Source organism: Camelus bactrianus, chromosome 3 (assembly GCF_048773025.1).
Source record: "Camelus bactrianus isolate YW-2024 breed Bactrian camel chromosome 3, ASM4877302v1, whole genome shotgun sequence".
Lineage (NCBI taxonomy): Eukaryota > Metazoa > Chordata > Mammalia > Artiodactyla > Camelidae > Camelus > Camelus bactrianus.
The window spans coordinates 108,520,291-108,546,703 of record NC_133541.1 but is presented as its reverse complement, the minus strand read 5'-3'; the positions used below and the strand labels follow the sequence as shown (position 1 = coordinate 108,546,703).

At 53.3% G+C, this 26,413-nt stretch overlaps 2 protein-coding genes across 10 annotated transcripts in view; one reads left to right on the top strand and one right to left on the bottom strand.

Moving 5' to 3' along the window:
* Nucleotides 1-10,241, top strand: part of TNIP1 (TNFAIP3 interacting protein 1) — a 46,956-nt gene extending 36,715 nt beyond the window's left edge. For 4 of the 9 annotated variants that reach the window (XM_045506719.2, XM_074360947.1, XM_045506725.2 and 1 more), the window contains 8 exons: nucleotides 111-242; nucleotides 2,574-2,702; nucleotides 4,910-5,041; nucleotides 6,248-6,373; nucleotides 6,898-6,963; nucleotides 7,304-7,495; nucleotides 8,350-8,440; nucleotides 9,992-10,162. In XM_045506719.2, coding sequence (XP_045362675.2) covers nucleotides 111-242; nucleotides 2,574-2,702; nucleotides 4,910-5,041; nucleotides 6,248-6,373; nucleotides 6,898-6,963; nucleotides 7,304-7,495; nucleotides 8,350-8,440; nucleotides 9,992-10,026 — 903 coding nt within the window. In that variant the 3' untranslated portion in view covers nucleotides 10,027-10,162. Of the gene's footprint in view, nucleotides 1-110; nucleotides 243-2,573; nucleotides 2,703-4,909; nucleotides 5,042-6,247; nucleotides 6,374-6,897; nucleotides 6,964-7,303; nucleotides 7,496-8,349; nucleotides 8,441-9,932 lie in introns of all 9 variants that reach the window. The other 5 variants (XM_074360942.1, XM_074360946.1, XM_074360944.1 and 2 more) reach the window with 5 other exon arrangements.
* Nucleotides 10,242-11,283: 1,042 nt separating this feature from the next.
* GPX3 (glutathione peroxidase 3) lies at nucleotides 11,284-19,606 on the bottom strand. The gene is made up of 5 exons (XM_010969999.3): nucleotides 19,441-19,606; nucleotides 14,585-14,738; nucleotides 13,281-13,398; nucleotides 12,739-12,838; nucleotides 11,284-12,340 (listed from the first exon to the last, which is right to left on the bottom strand). The coding sequence occupies exons 1-5, from the start codon at nucleotides 19,525-19,527 to the stop codon at nucleotides 12,119-12,121; spliced, it is 681 nt and encodes a 226-aa protein (XP_010968301.2). The 5' UTR covers nucleotides 19,528-19,606; the 3' UTR covers nucleotides 11,284-12,118.
* Between the last annotated feature and the right edge of the window lie 6,807 nt (nucleotides 19,607-26,413).

The following is a 26,413-nucleotide window of genomic DNA, read 5'->3' as shown; positions in this document are numbered from 1 at the left end:
CTCTCGGGGCCTCCCCAGCGTTCTGCACGCTGCTTCCCTCACAGCAGCCATTGAACCTTGGACATTCACCCCGGCCCTCACACGCTCTGTCTCTCTGCCTCTGAACCCAGATCACCGAGCTGCGCCAGAAGCTGGCGGACCTGCAGAAGCAGGTGACTGACCTGGAGGCTGAGCGGGAGCAGAAGCAGCGTGACTTTGACCGCAAGCTCCTCCTGGCCAAGTCCAAGATTGAAATGGAGGAGGCAAGTGTGACTGCTGGCCCCGCAGGTTCAGCTCCGGGGGCCTGCTGTCCCCTCCTTGTCATCCTGGAGCTCAGTGGAGTCAACAAGCAGGGATGGGAGGCGGGGACCGGGCTTCCGGCTCTGGCTCTCGTGCTCAAGGGCTGTGTGGCCCAAGGCAAAAGCATGTCCCTTCCCTGTGCCTCAGTTTCCCATCTGAAAACTGAGGGGGTTCAATTAGCTATTCTTTTTTTTTTTTTCTTGTTTTCATACAGAAGAGCTCTTTGTTCGATTACAATCTTTAGGGAACTCTAGAGGGAAACACGAATGTAAAAGGGATTCAGCTGTTACACTTGATGGGGTGGGTGCTCTGGGTGTTTTCTGTGGGGTCTGCTGTTTGTGGGGGAGGGGCTCCAGCACTAGACAAGCTCCCTTTCATCATTCAGCAGATCATGCACCGGCGCTGTGCTGGGCACAGAGACTCAGCGGTGAGCAGTTCAGCCCCGCTCTCAGGGGAAGAGATGTGGAACGTTTAATTACAGAAGCAAATGAATAGAAGTGTGTTAACTATGACACAGGAGAAGTTACAGGGATCAGGGAGAGGGCATAAAGGGGGACCGGATTCATTCTGGGGGGGTGCCCAGGAGCAGGTCCCCTGAAGAAGTAGCATCTGACCTGTCCTGTGAGTAACTGACACCAGCCAAGGCCCTTCAGGAAAAGCCATTTGGCCTCCAGACTCTCTGGAGATTTTATTTATGTCACGATGTCTTCTCCTTCATGAGAACTGGGCACCGGCCGGGCTTTTCCCTGACTTAGAAATGGCCGTTTCCAACATAGGTTGCATTTCAGAGTTCCCTCCCGTCAGCATGTGACACCCAGGGGCCTTATCACCCAGCCTGCCTTGATGACCGCCCCGTCCCTTGGAGAAGCATGTTCGGGAGGACACTCCCTGTCTTTTCTCACGAGTATACAGTCACACCTTGGCCTGTCAGCCGGGCTCTGGCTCACGCCGGGTGTGAGACAAGTCCCTGGCACCGACACTTCCCTGTCAGCTGGGGGAAAGGTGGGATGTTTCACGACAAAGTGTGGCCCTGTGGATAAGGATACATGGTGACAGAGGCCACATTGACCCGAGAGCCTCTTAACTGGGGAGTCAGCAACGACTCCCACAAGATGGGACCAAGTCTGCCCTGAGTGATCTCTGGCTGGAAGCACATCACCAGCTAGCTTGCAGAATATTGACTAAAAGTCACAGAAGGCTGGGATGAAAACAAACCCCTGTGGCCACCTCCTAGTCCACATGCTGTGAATACATAGGTATGAAATGTCCACATGATACAGGTACAGTGAGAGGTTCCCTGGGCCATCTCCTCTCATCACCTCCATCCCCCAGTTCCAGGCCCTCCCCAGTGGTAACCACTGTACCATTTCGGTGTCTTTCTTGGCCTCTTATCTCATATACACACAAAAGTAGACGGTTTAGTGTGGGGGTGCAGCGTGCTGCCCTCTTCTATTTTAAACAATTCCTTTGGCTTGCAAGGGGGGAGAGAGCCCCGGAATTAGGAGACCTGGGTTCTTGCCTAGCCCCAGCTACTGTGTGGCTTGAGTAAGTCACTGCCCCTCTCATTTCCTGTTGTATAAAAGGGCTAGGACTTGATGCCCTCTAAGGGCCATTCCAGCTGTGGCTCTTTGCAGTGAAGCACTTTGATTGTTCCATAGTAGGTATGGAGTCAATGCTTCCACCTTGAAGCCTGCCCTGGTTTCTTTTCAGCTTAGTGTTCTCTCTGTAACCTCACGGTACTTTGCTTCTCTGTGGAGGAACCCTTTTTGCCTTATGCTGTGTTTATTTCTTTGAGGGCCTTTTCTCCTCTGGGCTCAGAGACCGTAAGAGCTGAAAGGACCTTTGGAGACCTTCGGTTTATCACTTTCTGTGCATCATAGAAGACCCCTGTGTTAATCTGGTGGAAAGTATGGCTTTTTTCTCTAGAAAGTTGCACAAAATTTTGTTCTTAGTTTGGGAGCTCACGGACCTCCTGAAGCCCATCCATGACTCATGTTATGAGCCCCTTGTCCATGGCAGATAGGTGAGCTTAGGCCAGAAAGGGCTGTGACAGTGCCTGAGGGCTCAACTCGCTGTGAGAGGAGCCAGTGGCGGAACCCAGGGCCTTTCACTCAGCTGAGCGGCCTCTTCCTTGAAGACAGGACTGTGCGGACATTACCGCTCTCACCAGAGCCTTGTGCGTGAAATCTTGGGGACTGTGGGGTGAGAGCGAGGAGAGGCATGGCTGCATTTTGGGGTGGGGCAGGCAGTCAAGAGCCCAGGGCCGCTGCTTACCAGCCCTGTGTTCCCTGCAGACTGACAAGGAGCAGCTGACAGCAGAGGCCAAGGAGCTGCGCCAGAAGGTCAAGTACCTGCAGGATCAGCTGAGCCCACTCACCCGGCAGCGGGAGTACCAGGAGAAGGAGATCCAGCGGCTCAACAGGGTGGGCACCTCGGCCCTGCTCCGTGAGGCAGGCAGGGCTTCCCCAAGCCCCGCTGCAATGCCCGCCCTATGGCGGTGTCCCCGGACCCTCAGCTCAGGAGGGCTGATTCCTGGGTCAGGGCGCGGGCACTGAGGGCCTCCTTGCAGCCCTGCGGTCCTCACCATCTGTCTTCCCCCTCCCGCATGCTGAGCCGGTGCTCGCTCCCCTGCAGGCCTTGGACGTGCTATTCACCCCCAACGTGCCGCCTGCTCATCGTTCAGGTTTCACTTTGGTGCTGCTTCCGCTGTGAGGCCTCCCTCCCCACCGAGTCTCCTTCGGGTCCCCCCGCCTCCCTGTTCCATGTGCCTAAAGCACCAGCAGCTCCTTTCACACCCCTTCCAGCACTTCCTTGTGATGGTGTCTTGATGGTCTGTCTGCCCGTCCAGCACTGGGAGGTGTGCTTCTTCACCAGGGCACCGCCCCGGCGTGTGCTCAGGAAAAGCTTGCTGAAGGGGACGGATGAGCACAGGCTGGGGTTCCTGCCCTTGAGAAGGGGGATCCAGGGTTGGTGTGGGGGGGGCCCGGTAAAGCAGAAACCCTCTGCTCTGAGCCAAGGCAAAGGGCGGAAAGGCCGGGCCAGGCTGGGGCTGGTTCTGGTCCCAGCTTATAGCCCCTCAAACCTCTCTGGGCCTCAGTTTTGCCATCTGAACCCTAGTTGGGATCAGGCTAGTCCTGCCCACCTTCCATTGCAGGGGTTAAAGAAGCGAGCTGACAGGAGGGGCTTTAAAAGGAAACATTCTCCAAAGGCTCAGCTTTTCCTCCTTTGAGTTGGTGTTCAGCTTTTCCTCCCTTCCTGTGTGTCTTACCTTTCCCCTCTGCCTCCTCATTTGCATTCACTGGGCCCCAGCCGTGCTGGCGTAACCCTCTCTGTTTGGTCTTGGTGTTTGATAAGCATTGATGATGCCAAGTCTGGGGCCTTGGGACCTGTTTTCAAGAGAAAAGAGTGACCTGTCCCAAGCTGGGGGATTTAGGGGTGTAAATCCAGGCAGAGTATTGTACGTGGTGCTGGTTGTAGAGATGCCCCAGGCAGGTTTGCTGCCCTCCAGGTTTCTGTGGCGTATCTGGGGCAGATGCCGGTGGGGATGATTAATGCAAGGCTTTCCCTGTCCTTGGACCTCAGTCTTCTCATCTAAAAAACAGGGCAGATGGAGGAGGAGGAGGATAACGTGGAGCCATCGCCTCCCCTCACAGCATCCTGAATTTACTCTTGGCTCAGCAATTTCCTCGTGTTTCTGGGGACGTTGAGGGACCAAGTGGGGCCCAAGTCCAAGTTGGGGAGGATTTCCTTTATCTCCCCCACGGTCCAGGGAGGCACTGTGAGCAACGCTGACGCGTGGCCAGCAGAGTCCCCTGTCCAGGGAGTAAAGTCCAGGTGGTGATGAGGGTGGCCGGTCTGTAGAGGTGTTCCAGAGTTCTCAAGCACCATGTTAACAGGGTTGAGGGAGAAACCCAGTTAATGGAAAACTTTTAAGAGGACGTGAGCACACTGTTTACGTAAGGAAAAGTATTTTGTGAACATGATAAAATAGGGGTCCTTTTTAAATTTTCAAAATGTTATTTAGTGATGTTTCAGGCCATTTTCAGGGTTGGAAAGGTAAAATATTAAGTCAAAATTAAAATCCATTCTAATCTAACCACAGAAGAGGTGGAGATGGAGGGGTTGGCTTGATGGGAATGGGTTGCAGAAGCTGAAGAATCTCAGGGCAGGCAGTTGTCAAGGCGACTGACACTTCTGCCCCCAAAGGACTTAGTATTCTTTCTAGGTCTGGATGCTGAGAATTGAATCACACCTTTTCAGAGAGGGGGAGATTCTCCTTTCCACATAAAGACCCCAGTTCAGACTGCTGGTTAAGAGCACATGCTGGCTTTGAATCCATGCTTTGCCACTTACTGCTCTATGACTTTGAACAAATCACTTGAAGTCTCTGAACCTCACTTATCACATCCATAAAATGGGGATGATGGTCACAATCTTTTCTTTAGAGGACTATGGAGAGGATTCAATGAAATGATGTGTGTGTACAAACAAGGTAGCACTTACTAAATAGTGGTGGTTATTGTTATTGTTATTGTTATGAGGAAGGGGGCCCAGAGGATGACCCTGCCAGTGGGGCCTGACTTCTAGGGGCTTCTGGTGATGAGTTCATCTCCTCTCTTCCTGATCCCAGGCCCTGGAGGAAGCACTGAGCATGCAGGCTTCCCCAGCATCTCCACCAACAGCATTTGGGAGCCCGGAAGGAGCTGGAGGCCTGCTGAGGAAGCAGGAGCTGGTCACACAGAACGAATTGCTGAAACAGCAGGTGAGGCTTAGGGAAGAGGGCAGGCAGGAGGTGCTCAGTGGAGCTGGAGCATTCCTGAGGGCCCAGGATGGGCCTTGAATCACGTGGAAGCTGTAATCTGTAGTCCACTTTCTGGCCATCGGCCAGGACCCCTGTCTGGTTATAGGTTTACCCTTCTCATCATTTAGATCATTTCCCTACCACCTTCATGATTTAACCATCTCTGTGTTCCAGCTGTGCTGTTATTTACCTAGTATTTTAAAAACAATTTTTAAAATAAATTTATTAAATATATTTAAAAGGGAACTTCAGATTTCTTCTATAAATGGGAAAACCTGTTTATTATCTGTCATAAATAGACAGTAACTGGGAGGAGGGTAATAGCACAGTGGAAGAGTAGAGCGCATGCTTGGCAAGCGTAGGGTCCTGGGTTCAATCCCCAGTACCTCCATTAAAAAAAAAGAAAAAAAGTAACTACAAGCAGTAAATGCAGTAAAGACAAAATAGTGCTATTAAACTCTAACTGGATACTCTTGCCTGATGAAGACTCTGAACTTGAGTCTTCTTTCCCTTCATTTAAGGGAAATTAACAAGTACTAGAAAGCTGTCAAAGACATAGTAGCATAAAATGGAGACTTTGTCCTTGAGGGACACTGAGGATTGAAAGGAAATGGAAGAGGTCTTGGCTCCCTCATGTGTTTCTGTGCTATTTGGTGCCATGCTTTGGGTCCTTTTAAATCATCTCGAACCTGGTTAGCATCTCCCTGATCTGCAGTAAAAAGTGAAACTGCAGAAGCGGAGACGGGGCTCCGCGCCAGGGCACCCCTCAAGCCTTAGGACAGGTGTGTGGGTCCCCTGCTCTCGGAGCCAGGATGCCAGTCCTCCGCTCATACCTGTTTCTGTGGCCTCCACCTCACTGTGGGCCTCGGCAGAGTGAGAGGATTGGACTGGTTGATGGCTATCAACCTTTTTTTTTTTTTGTAAGCCATGGATCCTTTTTTCCAATAGAGCCCCATGTTGAAGCCCAGAACATAAAATAGAGGTACCCAGAACTACTGTCTAAAGTTGAGAGTGGGGGGCTGGAGGTGCGCCTGTTCCCCTCCCCACAGGGATTTTTGAGATGGGGTGAAGCCAGCTCTGATGTCTGACACCCATCAGGAGGCTTGGGGTTCCGGGCCTTCACCCAGAGCTGCCCCTCCTCCCCACCCCCCACCCCCGCCCCTTCAGGTGAAGATCTTTGAGGAGGACTTCCAGAGGGAGCGCAGTGACCGGGAGCGCATGAACGAGGAGAAGGAAGAGCTGAAGAAGCAGGTGGAGAAGCTGCAGGCCCAGGTCACCCTGTCGAACGCCCAGGTGAGAGCAGCTGGACCACAGAAGGGGCAGCTGGCTGTCCTCGTGGGGCGGGGGCCCTGGATTGGAAGGTCCCTGGTGAGACTGGATGTCAGGACACTCACTCATTCTCCTTCCAGCTCTGCTGCCACATTTCTCTGTCCCTCATAGAGGCCCTTCCTTTCTCTGACCTCTAGCTCTGATTTTCCATCATCAGTTTTGATGCCTCAAAAGAGCAAATTTAGGAATTAACTCCAAGCCACCCACTCTCTCCCAGATTGGAACCAAAAGGTATTAATATGGAAGCACAGGAAGCCCTCCTGACCTGTGTTCAGACCACGTACAAGGAGCAGGCCTTACCTGCAGCCCCCAGCCTGGGCTGCACTCCGCCCCCCTGGGCCCTTTCCCAGGGCTGGGCCAGGCAGGACAGCCCAGAGTGGAGGCCTCGTGCATTGGCCGGTCAACCCTGGGGCTGGCTAGGCCTGGATCCAGGCCTGGCTAGGAAGTGCCTGTGCCAACAGTCTTCTCCCCTTCCCTCCTTGTCTCAGCTAAAAGCCTTCAAAGATGAAGAAAAGGCAAAAGAAGCCCTCAGACAGCAGAAGAGGAAAGCAAAGGTGAGGAGGCTTGAGGGAGAAAGCAGCATTTAGCTTGTCTTACCTTCTCCTGGAAGCTACAGTCTGATGGGAGAGGTGTTGTTTGCACAGGTATCCAGCTCACTAACGAGGTAATGCAGGCAGAGCTTTTAGAACAGTGCTTGGTACAGAGTAAGTGCTCAGGACGCATTAACTGTCATCATGGTTGATGCTCTGTACCGTGTGCCAGCCTTCCATGCCCACGTGCCAGTCTTCAGAGAACTGAGATTCTAAGTAGAGGTGGGGAGGTGGGATGGGTGTCACTGGGGATGGCTTGTACAGCCTGTCACAGCCCAGAACCAGATGTCAGTCTTTCTTGCAGACCTCAGCAGACCGCTACCACGTGGAGCCCCACCCGGAGCACCTCTGCGGGGCCTACCCCTACGCCTACCCGCCCATGCCCCCCATGATGCCGCACCACGGCTTTGAGGACTGGTCCCAGATCCGCTACCCTCCTCCCCCCACGGCCATGGAGCACCCGCCCCCACATCCCAACTCGCGCCTCTTCCATCTGGTGAGTCTGTGCCCCTCCCTCACTGCAGGATACACACAGACCACCCAGACACACTCCAGAGGGAAAGGGCAAGTGCCGGGTCAGAAAGCGCATCCTTGGCCCGGCCCATCTGAACATCACTGTGGGGTGCGGCCTGCTGTGCAGGGGCAGGACTTCCAGCCCTGGGCTGCTCTGGGTCACTGGTGTGGGACAGAAGAGGTCGAGGAAGGGAGCGGGGCAGGAAGGAGGGCTCCCTCCAACCAGCCAGGCCCGGGGCACCAGAGCACGTGACCTCCACCTGTGACCAGGTGCCAGGCCCCCACCAGCCATTCTCTCCCTTTGCTTCTCCTTCTCTTTTCCCTTCTCAGTTTCCTTTCCTTTTCTCTTTTCTTCTATTTTTTTTTTTGCTTTTTTCCCCCTTGCTTATCATTCTGTCCCCAGTGAGCTGCTGTCACACATCCCATCCTCTCTGGTGCCTCTGTCACAGCCCCTTCAGGCTTTCCCACTCTTACCCGGACAACAACCACTGCCTCCAATCCGGCCTCTCCCCCAGCTTCTCACCCACGGCCATTCCTTCCACGCATCTTCTTTAAACACTGGAGTATCGTGTGGAACTTAAGCGATCTGCTCCGGGGTTATGAAGACCTGGACTCAAATCAGAGCTTGGCTACTTGCCTAGCTGGACAAACTTCTTCAAGTTACTCAACCCCTCTGAGCCTCAGCTTCCTTTCCTGTAAAGTGGGGATGGCAGGCTGGGTTGTTGTAAGGACTCAGTGATACTTGATTAATGTGGACTTAGCACTGTTCCCGCACGGTGGCTGCTACCATACTTTTCCAGTATGGTTTTTGATTACTAAGTGCTGGTTTTGTTGCAGCCAGAATACACCTGGCGGCTGCCCTGTGGAGGGATACGGAATCAGAGCTCCCAAGTGATGGACTCGCCCGCAGCCAGGCCTGCAGAGCCAGGTGAGCCGGATCCCCTGGCCCTGGGTCTTGTCTTCCACCCGGGGAGATCATTCTTATCTGCCAGGGTCGCCCCGGTTTGGGGACGCTGTTGCTACCTCCTGATCTGGGTGGAGGATAGGCCCAGCTTTCTGAAGCAGTCTTCTCAGAAGGGGATGGTGACTGCAGGGCGAAGGGATTGAAACCATTCCTTCATTCATTATAGCTTACCGTCCACCTGCCAAGCACTGTGCTGGCCAGGACAGAGCAGAAGCAGATACGGTCCCTGCCCTTATGACCTTACTGTCTACTGAGGAGGGCAGAAATGAACAGTAAAGGTCACACCAGTGGGCGTACAATTGCACTTGAGCACCCTGGGGGAGGAAGAGCAGGTTTCTGTGAGAGCAAACAGCAGGGGAACCCGGCCCAGCCTGGAGGCAGTGGCATTTGTGTTGAGACCCTCGGAATGAGCAGCATTAACGAGTGAAGAAGGAGAAGCAGAGGATGTTCTTGCAGAGAAAGGACAAATGCAAAGGCCTCAGTGGGAGGGAGTGAGGAAGTGTGGCCGACTTGAGGCTGGAGAGAAGGCCGGTGTGGCTGGAGCCGGGAACAAGGTCGGGGAGGAGATAGGGGCAAGGCGAGGAGGTCAGGGAGGTCGGCGGGTCCCGGCCGTGAGGGCCTTGCAGGCCACGACAGAAGGCTGGTCATTATCCTAAAGAGGATGTGCAGGCCTTGGGTATTTTAAAATCAGAGTGGCATGACAGGTTAAATTTGCATTTTAAAAAGCTCCCTTTGGTCATGGTATCCACCATAAACAGTTGGGGACTGGAGGTCTGTTCGCTAGTCATGAAAGGACCCCGGCCCCTTAGCCGCTCTGTTCACTTTCTGCGAGGCTCTTGTGGGGCAGAAGGCACTGCCTGGCCTGTGGGGCTTCTGGGAACAGGATTGCGTCTAGCGGGTAGGCGATAGGGAGGCCAAGTCCATCTCAGCAGAAAGAGGAGTTTTGAAAGCTGTGCAGAAATGAAGCCAGCTCTGCCAGGAGGTGGAGGGCCTGCCACAGGAGGGGTGTGAGCAGAGGCTGCAGGGCGACTTGGAGGGAGCGTGGTTTGGAGGAGCCAGTGGTTGGAAGGGGGTGTTGGGTTGATCAGTCATTTTTCTAATGGTTCCTCGCAAAGTCCTGGAGGTTCTGTGGCGCCCCTCGGAGGCTGCTTTGATGAGGACACAGGGTGGCCAGATGGGCAGGGCAGTCCCCTCCCTAGAACTGCTCCGCTTCTAGGGTCCAGAACTGACTGACTAGGCTCCAGCACTTCCTAGACCTGGGGCTTCAGGCAAGTTCTTTAAACCCTCTCTGTGTCCCAGTTCCCTCCCCCATAAAGGGATGACAGTCTGCCTGCTTCCTAGGGCCAGGGCAAGGACTGAATGGCAAACGTACCTATGGCACTTCGCCCAGAGCCTGGCACTCGGTGACACCCAACAACCCTGTTTTTCTCCACTCTTACTCTGTTGGTTTCCACAGGACTTTGAAACCTACTGCACCACATCATCTTTAAGTCCTCAAAATTTTTGTTTATTTAGAGTCTACCAAAAATGACCGCGAGGGGCCTCAGTGAGACCAGATTACGTCACTTGGCTCCACCTTCGTCTTACAGAGCCAGCTGACTTCAGACTACCGAAAAACTAGAGGCCACGTGCTCTGTGTGGCCAGAGCCTCAGCCATCCAGGAGGCTGAGATGGATGGCCAGCTTGTGCTCCGGCCCCAACCCGAACTGTTTCCAGACTGGGGAGGCTCCATCCAGAAGGCATCCATATGGGCCTCTCCTTTGGAGTGATTGGGAAAAACTCACTACTCTGCCACTGAGTGGAGAGAAGCGTCATGCGGCCTTGGCCTGCCATCCTCTGCAGGAGCTGCGGGGGGATGTCAGTCTTCAGTGGGGTGCAGTCAAGACCCCTTCGTTTCAAAACTTCCCCAGAAGTGTTTCAGCAGCGCCTCTGGGGACCACATTCAATTCACGTGTTTTATTTTTGCTTCAAGCTCTGCTGTAGCAGGACCTGCCCCATGCACACCCTCTCTACTCCGAGGGGCTGCGGGAAGAGCAGGTTTGCCTCCAGGAGCAGAAGAAAACCACAAGTCATCCTGCTGCTGGGCCCCCGCCCATGGCAGCCTCACCAGTGCCACTGCAGCCCGGGATGAAGGCCATGCCAGCCACATCTGCCAACGGCCCCAGCCTGAAGCTGCCAGGCCCTCGGCCTGTAGCTGGAGGCCTGTGGTCCCAGAGGCCTGGCCTGGGGTGGCTCTTGATCCCTGGGCAGCTGTTTGCACGAATCTTGGACATAAATCCAAGTTGAAGATCAACATTTTGTGACTGGTGTTCTTTGATGCCCTGGCTAATGTTCCCCTCCCAGTCAACCAGAGTGTGGCTTTCCTGTTGCCTCCCTCGGTGCTCTGTTCCTTCCAGACCCCCTGAGAGCATCACCATTACTCTTGGCAGATGTCTCCTGGGGCCCTGCTCAGAGCCGCCATGAGCGTGGGGCGTCCAGGGCCTGGGGCAACCTGGATTTATATTTGGTCCTTCCCCTCACTTGTCAGGAGATCTTGGACAAGGCCTGGCCCTTCTCTGAGCCTCAGTTTCCTCATCTGTCGAACGAAACCACCCCATCTCAGCCCTAGCTGCCTTAGAGAACGGTGGGATGAGAGGAGACATGGACTGGTCTTATAAACTCCAAATGCTGACCGAGGAAGCAGAGCAGGCCTAGGTAGAAACCAAAAACCAAGGGTCCAAAGCACTGCCTTCATTTTGTTTTCTCTTCTCCCTGCCTCCCGTCCCCGCTGGGGCGGCCGCTTGAGGAAGCACCACAGGAGGCTGAGCTGCTGCAGAAAGGCCTTTACTAGGCACACAGGGGTGAGTCTAACGCCAGTGGGGCAGGGTGAGGGGAGAGGGCACGTCCTCCGAAGGAGCGGGGGTGGCATCCCTGCCCGGGGGCTTCAGCCTGAATGCACTAAGGGCTGGCCCCTCAGACAGGCTCAAGGGAGGCCCGCCCACTAGGGCTTCGGGCCCCTCCTTCATTCAGATGCCGCCTCTGACCCGGCGAACGTGGTCCTTGCTCTCACAGCTGCCTTGGCCACTCTCAGGGAACACTGTGGGGTGGGTAGGGGGCTTGGGAGGGCCCTCAGGAAGGAGAGGAGGGAGGTTGGGCAGTGTGGCAGACCCAGAAGCTTCCAGGCACTTCAGTGTTGGTGTTTAGAGGCAGTGGGGGATGCTGGCGCCAAGGGTTGACGTTTAGGTAGGAACAGAACAATTGAATCTAGAGCTGGTTTTTTCCTTTGGGCTCAGCTGAAAGTGAATTGGTATCATTGGAACAGAGAGCCGGAGAGAAAAGGGAGTCATTCTCTGGTACTCTCCACGGCATACAGCTGTGGGCACACAGACAGTACACATTCCTGGATATTCGTGCAGGTCAACACATATGGCTGTACACTCACATGTGTGCACACACGGTCACACACACCCATAGGCATAGAATGCAGACACCCACGTGCACAGCAGTACAGACACAAATCGTATGCGCACGTTCGTGTCAGGCTGGGGCTTTGTGTAACAGGGTCTAGAGTGGGAGTGTGGTGTGGTTGGAGAAATGGATTCCTTCCTGCACAGGGTCCTCCCCAGCCCCTGCACGGTGGACATAGGTTGGGGTGGGCCTCAGTTACTTCCCCTTGGCCTCCAGGGCCGCCCGCCGCCGCATGTAGGCCAGGATGTCCATCTTGACAGTGTTGACCGTGGTCCGGTGGTACCAGCGCATGATGGGTATACCGTCTGGCCCCACCAGGAACTTCTCAAAGTTCCAGCGGATGTCGTGGACCTTCATGGGTTCCCAGAAGAGGCGGCCAGGTGAGCCTAGGAGCTCCGAGGTGGGAGGACAGGAGTTCTGGAGCGGGCATGAGAGTAACGTTAGCCTTGCTTAGGGCCCCTCCCACTGCCTCCCTAGGCCTTTTTGTGGGTAGGGGAATAGCCTGGCACTGGGAAAAGAACACCAGTTTGAGAGTTAGAAAACTGAATCCCAGCCTTGGCTCTAGCAGATTGTGAGACCCTAAGCTTGTCCCTTTTGGGGCCCACCTGTAAAACGGGCTGGTGAGACCCTAAGATCTGCAAAGCTTTCTAGCTGGAATAACAATCAGATGCCAAGAAGTTCCCCAGGAGCCCAGGAGCAGAGGAGGTTGGCACGGCCCTTGCCTACATGGGCTGGAGCCAGGAGCAGCTGCAGCCCCGTCCAGAGCCAGCATCCGCCGGGCAGAGAGGCTCCTGCAGAGCTGGCTGTGAACTCACCTTCAGGAATGTGTAGAACTTCTGCTCTTTCTCCCCGTTCACATCCCCTTTCTCAAAGAGTTGGAAGTTCGGAACGAAGCCCCCACCTGGTCGGACATACCTACAAGGAATGTTCTTATGTGGGTCCCGGGAAGATGGGCACAGGGCTCAGAAACGAGAGGAAGGGCTAGAACAGGGGAGGGGTGTTGGGAATCCGTGGAGTTTGCTCTATAGTGGGCAGTGGGAGCTGATGAATATTGAGTGGGCAGAGGCATAATGTGGGTCTGCAGTCTTTTTCCAGTTTGGTACCGTCTCAGTCACCCCTGGCCCTCACTGTCCTCCCTGATCCTGGTCATGCAGTCACAACCAGTCATCCCTGACCCTGTCCCTCTCCTGTCCCTCTTCCACTCATTCCACTAATCGGGGTTCCTGGAAGGGGACAGTAGTTCTTGGTGGCTTTCATCATGAGTAGGGGTCAGTGTAAGAGATGCCTGGAGCCTGGGCTGGGGGGCAGGGTGGGATGTGCTAGCGGAGCCTTCTCCAGACACCGAGCGAGCACTCACTTGAGGCTGGATAGGATCTCCGAGTTCTCTCCTGGTTCCTGTTTTCCGAATTGGTTGCAGGGGAAGCCCAGAATGACCAGACCAAATGGCCCCAGCTCTTCCTGTAGTGCATTCAGTTCTGGGCCAGGGAGGGAGAGAGCAGAGATGAGGGGGTAGCCTGGCACGGAGCCCTGCCTGCCGTGTACCACTCCACCTGCTCACCCACTGTACAGATGACGTCACTGAGGCCTGACGGGAAGAGACTTGCCCAAGATCACCCAGTGAGTGTGGCAATGCAGGGACTCAAGTCCCAACCTCCTGGTTCCAACGTGGATGGGCTGGAGGTTGGGGGTAAACAGCAATACGCTTCCTCATGTCAGTAGTCAGTCACCCACCCACGGCCAAGGTCCACCCCCTAGGCCCGCAGGCTGAGGGCTCCTTCAGGCCCCTCAGGATTGAGTTTCCTGGAGCAGGAACCATCCACCCCTGGGCAGAAGGCAGACAACTTCCCTGGGGTGGGGTGGAGTGGGGCCCTCACAACTCTCCTCTACTCAGAATTCAGGAATCCCAGGGAGGTCGTGCCCAGCTCCCCAGATCACTTTGCCTGCGATTCTCAACATTCTGGGTCAGACTGCCTTTGCCTGTCCCCCACTCCCCACTAGCAGACTGTGTGCTCAACCCCAAAGCACTTTCTTGTGGGTGCTGTCAGGTGCCTTTGGCCTGGCTATTCCCTCAGGCTTTTAACTCTGCCCCAGCTAGGGAGAAAGGAGTGAGGACTAGGGATCGTGAAACCTGGGGGAAATGCCCGGTTCTGCCATGAACACACATACTCTCAGGCCCCTGCGGGGGCGGGAGGCAGGGGGAGAAGAGAAAACAAAATGAAGGGAGTGCTTTGGATCCTTGGTTTTTGGTTTCTACCTAGGCCTGCTTTCCAGGGTCCAAGAGAAGCACTAAGGCAGATGGGGCCGAGGGCAGGTGAGAAATTCTCAGCAAGCTAACGCTATTATTTCTTACTCCAGTGAAAGGACGCTTAAGGCACAAACCCAGTCTCCCCCACCCCTCTGCTTTTAGGGCTATTGAGGTGCCCAGGGATGAAGGGTAACTGGGAATCTTCTAGTACACGTTTGAAGGCGATCAGACTTCAGGCTTATATAATAATCATTTTCACAGAACCGTGGAACACTGCGGAATTGGGATACAGGGTTTGGAATCTCATGATCACCTTCCCCCTTCCCCCTTGCACCAGAAAATCTCCTGTGATTGGAATGTACCCAACTGGCAGAAACAGCCCCAAATAAAGCAGGGGAGGAGGGATGGGCTCTTACCAATGTACTGGCTTGTCAGGCCTCAGTAGCTGGCCACGTTGACAAAGAGGATGTATTTGCCAGCATACTTCTTAAAGGGGATGTACTCCTCCCCGTCGATGGTGAGGGCTCCGTACTCGTAGATGGTGCCGCTCGCTCCAGCGTGGCAGTCCATCTGGAACAGAAGCCAGGGAGCGGTCAGAGCTGGAAGGGAACTTGGATGCCAGTTTTCAAGATAACAGGGAGAGGTGGAACTGACTTTCCCAAATGGTCTTGACTCGCCCAAGACCACTCCAAGAATTAGAGCTGGACTAGCACTGAGGTCTCCTAATTCCTCGTATAAGATAATAATTTTGAAAGCACTTAATAAGCTGGTGAGTGCTATGGAAACTTGGAGAATTACTCACTACGGCCATTATACTTCTGGGTTACACGTCAATTAATCAGCATTCAGCAGGCAGGTTCTGAGGGAGACGACCGTGATGCTGGTGGTTGTGTTGTTGGATGGGCTGGTGGAGACTGCCTGGGGGGCTGTTGCAATGACGCAGGCAGGTGATGATGGGAGCCTGAACTACAGCATTGTGAGGAAGAACCGAACCGAAAGTGGTGATTCAGAGGTTCCAAATCTGGAGGACTGGAAAGCTGAGGCTGTTGGTGTAAAATAGGGAAGTAGGACCGGGGCCAGGACTGGGGCCAGGACCCGGGCGAGGCCTGCCGTAAGGATTTGCTGATGGTCACGGTGAAGCCCCAGTGCCCAGCAGGTGTTCCCGGTAGGTGAGTAATTGTGACGATGACCATGATGCCTCTTCTTTGCCTAACTGCTGCTCCAGAACTCGTCCGGATGGTGTACAATGGACTGCGTGTTAGGGGACCTGGATTCCACGTCAGCTCTGCCACTAAGTTCCTGTGTGGTCTTGGCTAGCCCTTGCTCTTCCCTGGGTCTAAGTTTTCTCATTTATAAAGTGAGCACCTTGAACGGGACCAGCTATTCTCCACGATGGCTGGACAGCTTCCCTCTCAGGGGAAGAGGAGGAGATGGATTACTGCTAGCAGGCGGGATACTGCCTTTGCCCCTACTCAACCTCTGCCTCGTCTCTACCATTTTTGGTACAGACTCCAAAAATCTGGGTCTACTCTTGAAAGGGTCTCATGGCATCAGTACCACAATCAGCAGGTGGGTCGGTTGTGATGAGGAGGGAAAAAGCTTGCCACCCCGGTATCAGAGGATCTCTAAGGTCCTTTCTGGCCCTGCCATCCGATGACAGGTAGAAAAACAGTGAACAAATCGAGTGCAAACTAGCATTATAGCCCAGGAAAGGCAGAGACAGGTGGTTGGAATTAGAGAAGCAAATTCACGCCCTCTCTTCCCATCAAGTCGGGAAATCCTGTTATCGAGGCAGGACACCTGGGCCCAACTATGTGAAGCGTGAAGCGTGAAGCAGGCTGGCAGGGCGGGGCCCCAGGAGGGTGTAGAAAAGCAGCCTCTGTCTTAAAGATGCTGCAGGCCTGTTGAGCCAGAAGAGGCTGGGCTCCCTCAACAAGGCCATTCCCTGACAGCCGCAAGCTCTCCTCTTGGCTCAGGTACATAGTCCCTGCTTTACGTGAGTAATACTCCATGCCCCATGACTTGTGGTGGGTGCTGGAGGCAGGCCTGAGCCCGAAGCTCAACATTCCTCCAGCCCCTGAGCCTCCTTGGCCCCGGCGGCAGGGGTCAGTTCCACCTCCACATACAACCGGGACACAACAAACACACCCCAGCTGGCCACAGACGTCTAGCAGCCAGAAAGCAAGGCCTTTTGCATGCCTCTCCACCCCCTCCACTCTGCCCCACCCGAAAACTGTGAAATGGGGATAAAAAAGCCAAGAGGTTGCTCAAGTAACAGAAGCTCAGAAGCTTGTAAACAGCAGGAGGATCAGCTTCTGAGCAGTTTCAGGGGGAGTGGCGGGGGTGGGGGGGTCAGGGGAATCTCCTCATTAGATTTGAGCCTCTGCTGGCTGTGCGGCCCTGGGCAGTCGTTCTCTGAGCCTCCATCTGCTGACAGGTGAGGATAATATCACCTGCCTCCCAAAATGGCTGTGAGAATTAGCTAACAGATCAAAACTGTCTTGAAAGCCTCCTGGAAACAAATCCCCCCATTAAGGGATAGTGAGGATTCTGCCTGCGGCCAGGATAAAGGGTCCTGACGTCCCTACCTTGTTGTGATAGAGGAGAGGTGATACTCTTTGATGTTCCCCAGCCAGTATGAAGAAGATGATGCTCTGGGCAGGGTGTCTTCAGGAGGAGACGTGTGACAAAGCCTCCACACTTTCTACTGGGGCCAGTGCTGTGAGTTCAGACCGAGGTGGGTCAGAGGGTACCCAAGGTGGGGGAAGCCATGGCCTGCGTTCACCACCGAGCATGCAGCCCAGTCCTTATGGGAGTCCGCTTCCCTCTCCTGGGCCCATGGAGTCCCAGAGCCATTGCACCTTAACCAGGAGGCCAGGGGGGAGGAAGGGACAGGCAGTGAGGGTGCCTCAGTCCTCCCACAATTAGGCAAGATAGGTGAGTTCTGATGGCTTAAGAGTGGGAATGGGGACACAGCCAGGACCCCGGCTTGAGTTGCTGGTCCTGTCTCTTTCTCCTCACCCACCCTACCCCTCCCATCAACGTGAAGGTGTGAAAGGAGAGCTAGACTTGGGGCAGGAGCCCTGAGTTCTGGGTCTCTGATCCTGTGTGACCACTCCTGTCCCCTCTTTGGGGCTCTGGTTCCCCACTGTGAGATGGCGTCAGATTCAGTGCTGTCTTAAGGGCTCCTCAGCTCTGTCAGCATGTGGTTCCATGATTCTCTCTGCCTGGTTTAGTCACCTAGAAACCAGCAGTTACTAGGATCCCACGCACGTCAGCAGTTGTTACTCTCTCTAGCCTCCGCAAAGTCCTTTTGTAGAGGAAGGACAGGGAGGCCGGGCAGCCTTAAGCTGGACTGGAGAGCAGACGCAGCAAGGAAAGGATTCCTTTTGTCTCCCAGCCCCTCCCTTTGAATTGAGAGGAGACAAACATCCCTCTGGGGCTGTTACCCTTTGTCCATCCCATTTTGCACCTGCCCCTTGCCCCACCCCAAGTTGCTGGAGTTGGGGATAAGGGGTTGAGTCCTAGAACCCAGGGCTATGACATTTCGACCCTCTAAGGACCTGGGAGGAGACATGGGCATGCCCAGGCTGACATTAGCTAGCAGGTCCTACTGGTTGCAACTGATAGGATCATACCTCACTCTAAGGCTTTTCTAGACTATACCCATTCTGTTTTCTCTGAATCCATCTGTTCCTCCCCAGAGTTCTACAGAGAACACACAATGATGATGAGTTATTCATGGGATCCATGTTCTTATGTCCAGCCTTTTTGAAGCAGGGCCCAATCTTCCCTTCTCCGCATCTCCCAAAACTGAGGTTACAGGACTGACTCCATGATAACTGGCCTGCCTATGGTATACCCCTACTTCCTGAAACTCACTCCCATCCCTGAGCTGGAAGATGCCTTCTGAGTTGGAAATAATGAACAGGACTGGATACAAAGCCAGAGGCTTGAAGGAAGTGGCCTCATAACCATCCAGTCTCTAGGCTGACTTCAAGGAGGGGCAGACTGAATGGAATTTAGGCTGAGGACAGGATGGAGGATAGAAACAGACAGAAGGAACCTTGCATTTGGAATGGGTTTCCTGTGCAGTAGATAGGATTTGGAAACAAAATCATGGAGTCTAAGATCTTAGAATTAGAACCTGGAAGATTTGAGAAACACAAAACTCAAAGCTGCTTCTTGAGCTAATATAAGCGTGGTGTATGTGCATGGGTGTGTTGGGAAGCTGGAGACAAAAATCTCTCTCTTTGGGTATATTCTGTGCCTGGCTTCTGCCTCCCCACCTGGGGAAGAGGCGAAGCCTGCATGGCCCACCTTGGCATATTTGTCCAGGAGATCAGCATGCTGGGTCACCCCTGTTCCTGGCTCAGTATCCCTGCTCTAGCTCAGGGGCACACACTCTGCTGGAGGGAGACTAGGGCTCAGGAGAACTCTGCCCCTCCTATTGAGCTGTCAGTCCCCACTTTCCATAACTACCAGGTGTGCTCAGGCCAATATGGGCAGTGGGTGGTGGGTAGGGAGGCTGCCCCCAAACAGGAAAGCCTTCTGAGAACGGCATCTGGGTTTTGCTGCTTCTCCATGCATCCCCTCTGCCATCATCAGCTGCATTGTGTCCTGTCCTCCCACCCCCTGCAGATGGGGGAACTGACACTCAGACAGGCTTAGGGAACTAGTGAGCATCCTGGGTGTTCTGCGCTGCCAGCTCAGAGCTCTTTCTGTCACAGACCTCTGCCTCTTCTGCCAGTGTCCCAGAATCCAAGTGGGCATTTCCACCCGTATTTCTGCTTCGGTTAGACGAGGACCACTCAGCTGCATTGTCCTTCCCTTGCATCTTGCCTGCCAGTCCCCATGGAAACCTCTGCGGCCAACCCAGACGTGGAGTCTGCAGGCCTTTTTCTGTGCCCCCACCCCCTTCAGGCCCCACTGGACGGGAGTATCCAGAAACAGACGGTGGCGTGGATGCAGAAAGGCGACCCTGAGGTAGCTGTGGGGAAGAAAGCGTGAACTCGGGGGAGAAGGACCTTCCTCCCCAATTCATTCTGCCCACCCGGCACACCCAGGTCTCCAACAGATGGAAATACGAAGAGTCTGAGGAAGGTCCGGGTGCGCCACAGAGGGAGGCAACGGGAGTTAAAGGCGTCTCACGCACCTAGGTGTCACCCTTCTGGAGGGGAGCCCGGGAAGAGGGGTGCCTGGCCACTCACTGAGAGATGGACACCTGCGGGCTAGGTTAGTTCACCAGTCCCCCACCCCAAGGCTCACTCACCTTCAACTTCTCCTGTCCCCGGCTCGGCGGGACGAAGCCGGCCAGGAGCAGGGAGAGAAGGCAGGATGCCCGGAAGAGCCGGGCCATGGCGGGCTGGGGGCGCGTCTCGGGCTCGCCGGAGACGCTGTCTGATCCCAGGTCACCGTCCGTCTGAGGTGTCGGCCGCTCTCAGCCACCTTTCAAGCCCTCAGCGATGACCAATCCGCGGCCGGGCCCGAGTCCTTGTAGCCAATCGCAGAGCGGCTGGCATTTCAGGGGCGGGCACTACTTACCCTCCGCTTCTCCCCCTCCCCAGCCCCTGAGCTGCAGTGACATAAGCAAGTCTGGGAAGAGAGATGGGAGCCAGGTCCCAATGAACCCGTGAGGCGGCCCCCTCTTCCTTCGACTCCATAAAGTGCAGGGAGAGGCTGGCACAATGTCCTCCAGCACAGCCAGGGAAAGAGCTTTAAACCAAGAAAACTGATGGAACACCCACCCCATGGGGTTCCCTGCTCCCTCCCGCCTCCATTCTGGTTGAAGGGATGTTGAGGACTTAAAGTGTCAGCAAGATTTGAAGTGAGACATCCAGGAAAATTTACTCTAGGTAGGTTTAGTGCTTAAGAAGCGAAGAGTAAGTGCCCCAGGACTTTGGATGCAGCCTAGTCCTGGGAAGAACATTGAGACTCCTCACCTGGTTTGGGAGCAGAAAATACATTTGCTCCCTGTGTAGTCTTGAACATGTTGCTCCCCCTCTCTGGGCCTCACTTTCCCTCACTGTGTAATGATGGCGTTGGTTGATCTCTAAGGCCCTTCTAGTTCTGGCTTGATGACTTCCTTCTAAAATAAGTGTGAGACCTAGACCAGGAGTCCCCTGGGAGTAGGGACCATAATCACCAGCTGGCACAGGGCCTAGAACACAACAGGTGCTTAATATTTGCAGCGTTAGTCAACCAATGAATTCATTTCTCTGCCTGGAGATGCTGATGATCAAGTAAGGCAGCTCTAGGTCTGGGCTGTCTATGTAAGTTTCTGTCCACAGACAGGGGAATGCGCTGGGATCATTGCTTCCCAAATCTGACCATCAGAGTCACCTGAGAAGCTTTTCATACAGATTCCCAGGCCCCGTTCAGAATCACTGCATTAGAATCTCTAGTCTGTCTTCAGACATGTTCCAAAGGTGATTCCCTGTCTTCTGATGAAGAAGTACCTTGAGATAACATGCTTTTACTATGATTTAAGGGAGTATTGTCCCCGTGGGAATTTGGAAGTTCTCTCTCAAGTCCCACATTCTCTGTGATGCCTCCCTTACCTCAAACCACAGCCCGTTGAAGTAAAGGGAGTCTTGAAGGCCAGGAATTCTTTAAATGAGTTAAAACTTGGAAATATTTGAATAGTGGCTGACACAGAATATGTGCTCAATAAATATTATTCATTCAACCACTCCATTTCACTGAAGCCTAGAGATGGGGAACAATTCACCCAAGTTCCCAAAGCAAATCAGTGGTAGAGAGGAGACTAGAATCCAGGTCTCTGGACTCCATTCTTGGGCCCTCTTGACTTTATTTTGTTGTCATTTGAAGGTCATATTTACCAAAAGATACAAACACCTGTATGCTTATCAGTCTGTCAGGAATCCATTGTTCATTAGCATCAGTAGGCATCTAGTGACCCTCAAAATAGTGACCGAACATCATGTCAACACCGTGAGAGATGTCAAAGCATTTTCCGGCAGTAACAATCCCTGCCCTTGAAGCATGTCCAGCAGAGCCAGGGCTACGGTGAGGCGAGGGCAGAGCTGGCACCTAAGGGTGAGAACCTCCTCAAATTTTGCACCCCATGTGCCTGACTTGCCCCACCCTAGTCCCAGCCCTGGTGTTCATTTTCTCTGGGGGGTGACAAGAAGGAGCCAGAGCCCGAGGCCTGCTGTGGGGACACAGACAAATTACTTTCCTTCTCTGGGCCTCAGTTGGTCCACCTGTTAAACAAGGGTCTTTGACAGTCTCTCCGTGGTGGTCTCTGTGGCTCCACAGAGCCAAGGGTCTAAGAAGGCCAGTGCCACACCAGACTCAGTACTGGCTCCGTGGACAACGGGGTGGGCGGCTGGGGGAGCACGGTGCAGCATGGGGCTGGGCCTTCATGCTACGGGCTGCTTTCAGAGGAGGTCTGAGCCTCAGTACAAAGATCATGAAGACAAGGATAAAAACAGTACTTGCCCGTCTTTTCACCATCAGCCTTTTTAGCGCACTTGGTTGATGTGTTCCCAGGAAGCCTATGTTTTGAAAGATGTTGTTCTTCACCAGGCTGATTCCTCTTGCCCTCGGGTTAAAGTCCAAATTCCTTAGCGCTTCAGACAGTATCCTCCAAATCCAGCTGCTTCTTCATCTTTTGCCACACTTTTCTTCTCTCTGCCCCAGCTGTACTGGACTTTTCTTCAGTTCTTCCAACATGCGGTTGCCTCTTACCTCCAGGTCTTGTCTGTGTTGTTGCCTCTGCCTGGAGCTCCCCACGTTCCCTCTCTTTTACTGGTTCTCTCCTACCTTTCTCAGGTCTCCATGTAAATGTCACTTCTTAAGGGAAGAGTTTTGCTCAGGTCCCTTTGCTTTATTCCAGTTCCTAGAGTATTTGACATTTTCTACATCAACCCTTTGCTGTACTTTACCATCATTTCTTTTTTCTTTTTTGGTGGGGGAGGTAATTAGGTTTATTTATTTATCCTTGGGGGAGGTACTGGGGCTTGAACCCAGGACCTCATGCATGCTAAACATGCGCTCTACCACTTGAGCTCTACCCTCCCCCTCTACCATCATTTCTTGTTTGTCCATTTTCTACGCTAAAACATAAGGGCCAAAAAGGCTTCATTCTCACCACTTTGCATGGGGTTTAATACACAGTAGTTGCTCAATAACTATTAAATAAGCAAAGATCAAATAAAACACTATTTGGCAAACAATAAGCAGGGCTTCAGGTCAGCAAGTGCTAACAGGCTTGAGCCCATGAAACTGGTCTGATTCCAGCTGCTGACAAGATTTGCGACATGTCAGCTATGCTGAGTGAGCTTGTCAGGGACAGAGGATGATTTGCACTGGGTTTCAGGAAAGGAAGTGTGGAGATAGATGCTATAAAGGAATCAAAAGCCAGTTTTGTTTCCAGCCTGAGAATGTGCCCTACTGCATCCCAGATGAGTGGGCACCCAGGACCTCTTCACTCTTTTCTCGACACACAAGGAGCTCACTACTTGCCTGCTTGGTGGGTGAATGGGGAGTGCAGATGACTTAGAAGGAGATTTTTTTTTTTAAAGTGCTGATGCTCGGTGTCTTCAAGGAAGAGGGAACATGAGTTAATAAATAAGATCTATAAAAAGCCCAAACAATGGACGCTAGCCCTGTCATTGCTGAGTAAGCGCTGGACTCAGTGCTGGGGGCCAGCCAGTCCAACTGATGGGTCCTGGTGAGGACAGCGGAATGGAGGCCCAGCCCCCATCACTTCAGTGCCAACCTCAAACCATGCTCCTGTTTCACAATCAAGAAGGGACTGCAGAATCCAGGTGGAGCCCTGAAGCTAATGGTTTCCTAAATAATTGGCAGATCCAGTCTCAGAGCCAGCCAGCAGACAGGGGGTCCATCAGGAGGAGAGATGGCTAGAAACTTTGCCTTCGAAACCAATGCCTTGCCAACTCTGGGCCTCAGTTTCCTCATCTGTGGAGTGAGGAGTTGGATAAATTCATCTCAAAGGCCAAACTTTCGGATGATAAGAGTGATAGCCAACATTCACCCAACATTCTATGTAGAATCGTTTTGTTATTCTTTTATTACTTTTCACAATTTTAAATGCTCTCATTCATTTATTTATCTACCTACAGTGGTTGCTCCCATTCTCCTCCCACCTAGAATGTAAACAGCATGACGTCAGAGACCATGTCTTATTCTCTGCTGTAACTCCAGCCCTACCAGAGTACCAGGCACACACACAGAGGGTATTTAATAAGTCGTTGTTTAAGAACAAACGAATGAATGAGTAAATGAATGAATGAGATAAAAACAAAAGGGGGAGACATAGATTTGGGAGAGTCCCTAAATCCTTGTACTTTGCCTTTATTTAGAGACAAGCCCTGCCCCTCCCCACAATCCTAGGCAGGGAGGGGTGCCACTCAGAAAGTTTCATCTCTTCAGGAAGTGAGGTGCAGGTGAGGGTGAGAGACGGGCTATGGAGAAGGATCAGGGTGAGTGGATCCTGAAGCTGAAAGCCTGAAAGAGATCTGGGCATCAACTTCCTTTTCCTTAAGGCTCTGTGGTCCACGGGAAATAACCTGGCCAAACACTGAACTCCAAAATATTTTAGGGCATCTAGTCAGAATCAGGTCCTGTCCTACTTCTCAGGCTTTGGGCTGTCAACCTCATAGGGACTATCAGCCCACAGGGGTCGTTGGGGATGATCGAGCTCCTCGCTGCTCCAAGTGTGGTCCTTAGACTCCACTGACAGACGTCCCCACGGCTGTCAGCCCTGCTCCCAAGTTTCTTACACCGCATTAAATGGACAAATTCATATCAGCTATAAAGTTTATGCTTTTGAGAGGTAGAAGTTCTTTTTCAGGTCACCCATCCCTTGCTTTTCCTCCCGCTTTCCATCTATTCCTGGTCCTCCCAAGTCAAGGCCCTGGATGAATTGTGGGCAAGTCAGGTCCTTAAGCTTCACCCCAGGCTCTAAGCCCTACCTACTTCCTTGCCTTTTCCAAAACCAGCCTCTGCGTCTACCCCAACTCTAGCCAGCAGGACCATACCCGTCGTGGTCAAAGCTATCATCAGGCCTGGCATGCAGCAAAAAGTGCCTGGAGAAGGGCTCCCCCTCCCCCAAATGCCCATGAAATGTGGGGACCTCATTATTGAGTTTGAAGTGACCTTCCCCTCAGAATCCCCCAGACATCAAATACTGCACTCAAGCAGGGTCTTCTTCTATAGCCGCCCATTGTCCCCAAGGACTGACCAGGGGCCTTTCCAGGGCTCCAGGATTTCTGGATCATCCACCACCTGTGGACCTGTGAGAAGATGGGAGGGCCCAGGGTGGACTTTTGTACTGCTTAACGTTTTCCAGAGAATGTATTACAATCTTTCAAAGTCGTGAAAAAAAAAAAAAATGAGCGGGGACAGACAGCATCGAGGCAGGGCCCCTGAAGGAAAGGGCCTGCTCTCCTACACAGGGTCTGGTCTCTCACGGTGGCTTGTGGGTCCGGGTAGACAGGGTCAGAGAGACGGCTGGAAGTCCAGGCTCATCCATGGCTATGATCTGCTTGGCCACCAGCTCAGTCAGACAGGGGAAAGATCCTTGTTCTGGGGGCTATTAGGCACTGGGAAGCGTCTAGCTGGCTTTGGCATCAGAGAAACTTGTATTTATACCCCAGATCTGGCCCCTTCTTGGGCAAGGCATCTTTCCTCATTTGTAAAGTGGAGATTTTGTGTGGACTCAGAGAACACATGGGAAAACATTTGGTGCCGCACACGTGGGATATATTCCCTCCTCATTACGTGGTTGTTATTGTTGGTGGTACCAGTGATGACCCCAAGTATCTTAGCCGTGCAGTGGGTGCTTGAACCCAGCATCCTCAAGCCCCAGAGCCTGGGGCTCTGATCCTTAGCATCCGATCATCCCATTGCCCCCTCGAATCCCTCCCTGCCCTGCGTATCGCCACCTGGAATTCCACAACCCCTCCCAGCTCTGTGATCTCAGACGAGTCCTTGCAGTCTCTCTGGTCCTCCCTGCCCTTTCTGCACTGGGAGAAACTGGACCAGATAACCTCTAAGGGTTCCATCTGACTTGGAAAGCCTTTTGACTAGTTTCCTGCGGTCTCTCTGGGACAGCCAAGTACTTTGTGTACAAGATTCTGACCTCTGACCAGAGGTCAGCAAAGAGGAGGAATGTGGGGTTTCAGGACTCTGGGATACCCTGAGAGGATGTCCAGCTCTCCCGCGTGTGCACAGACCCCTGCTCTGCCTCTCCATTGACATTTAATAGCTAAGATGAACCGAGTGCCTTGTATGGGCTAGGCTCTGCTCTAAGTGTTTTAACAGACAAATTTATTTAACCCTCATAACAGCCCTGTAAAATACATATAAATTCCATATTAAAATGGAGGAAACTGGGGTATAGAATGGTTCGTAACCCAAGCTAGTAAGTGGTGGAGATGGAGTTCCATCTCAGACAACCTGGCTCCAGGGCCTGCACTCAGAGAGTGAAGGGGACGTGCCCAAAGTCACACAGCAATGTACACAATGATCTCCAGCCATTAAGCCACCAGAAGAGTCATACTGAGGGCAAAAATGAGCCAAAGGGTAAAATATCTTGGCCTCTCCCTTTCTATTTCCTCCCTCCACCCCCAAATCCTGTGAGAATTTTTTTGTTTTACTAAAAGCAGAGAGACGAGGGTGTGGCCTTATGGGTTAGTGCCAAGGCTGGGCTGGCTGGGCTGGCCCCACAGTGGTCAGCCCTCCTCAGAGCTAGGCCTGGCTGCCCGTCCCACCCTTCCAGTTAGCAGAAGCACAGTCAGAGGGGGTGGACGTGCCCTGGGTGGAGGTGGGGGCAGGACTGGAGCAGAAAAATAGAAACGGAAAAGGGCAGGGCCAACATTAGGGACAAGGGATGGAGTGGAGTGGGTACAGGGAAAGACAAAAACATTTTAAATATGCACCTGCCTGTACACCCTGCAGGGAGGGCCCTGTCATTACCCCGTATTACAAGGGAGGGAACTGGGACTCAGAGGCATGGATTACCTGCCCAAAGTTATCAAGTGTGTCTACTGTGAAAATGTCTCCTCCTTCCATTATAGAAGAAAAGAAAGGAGCGACAGGAGAAAGGAAAGAGGAGAGTGGGGAGAAAGGAGGAGGACACAAGGGGCGGGGGCCCGGCCCAGAGTTGTGCCTGCGTCCCAGAAGGCTCCTTGGGGGAATGTTTATGAGAAACCTCAACATTCAGAAGGAGTGTGACCTCCTAGCCTGTGTGTTCC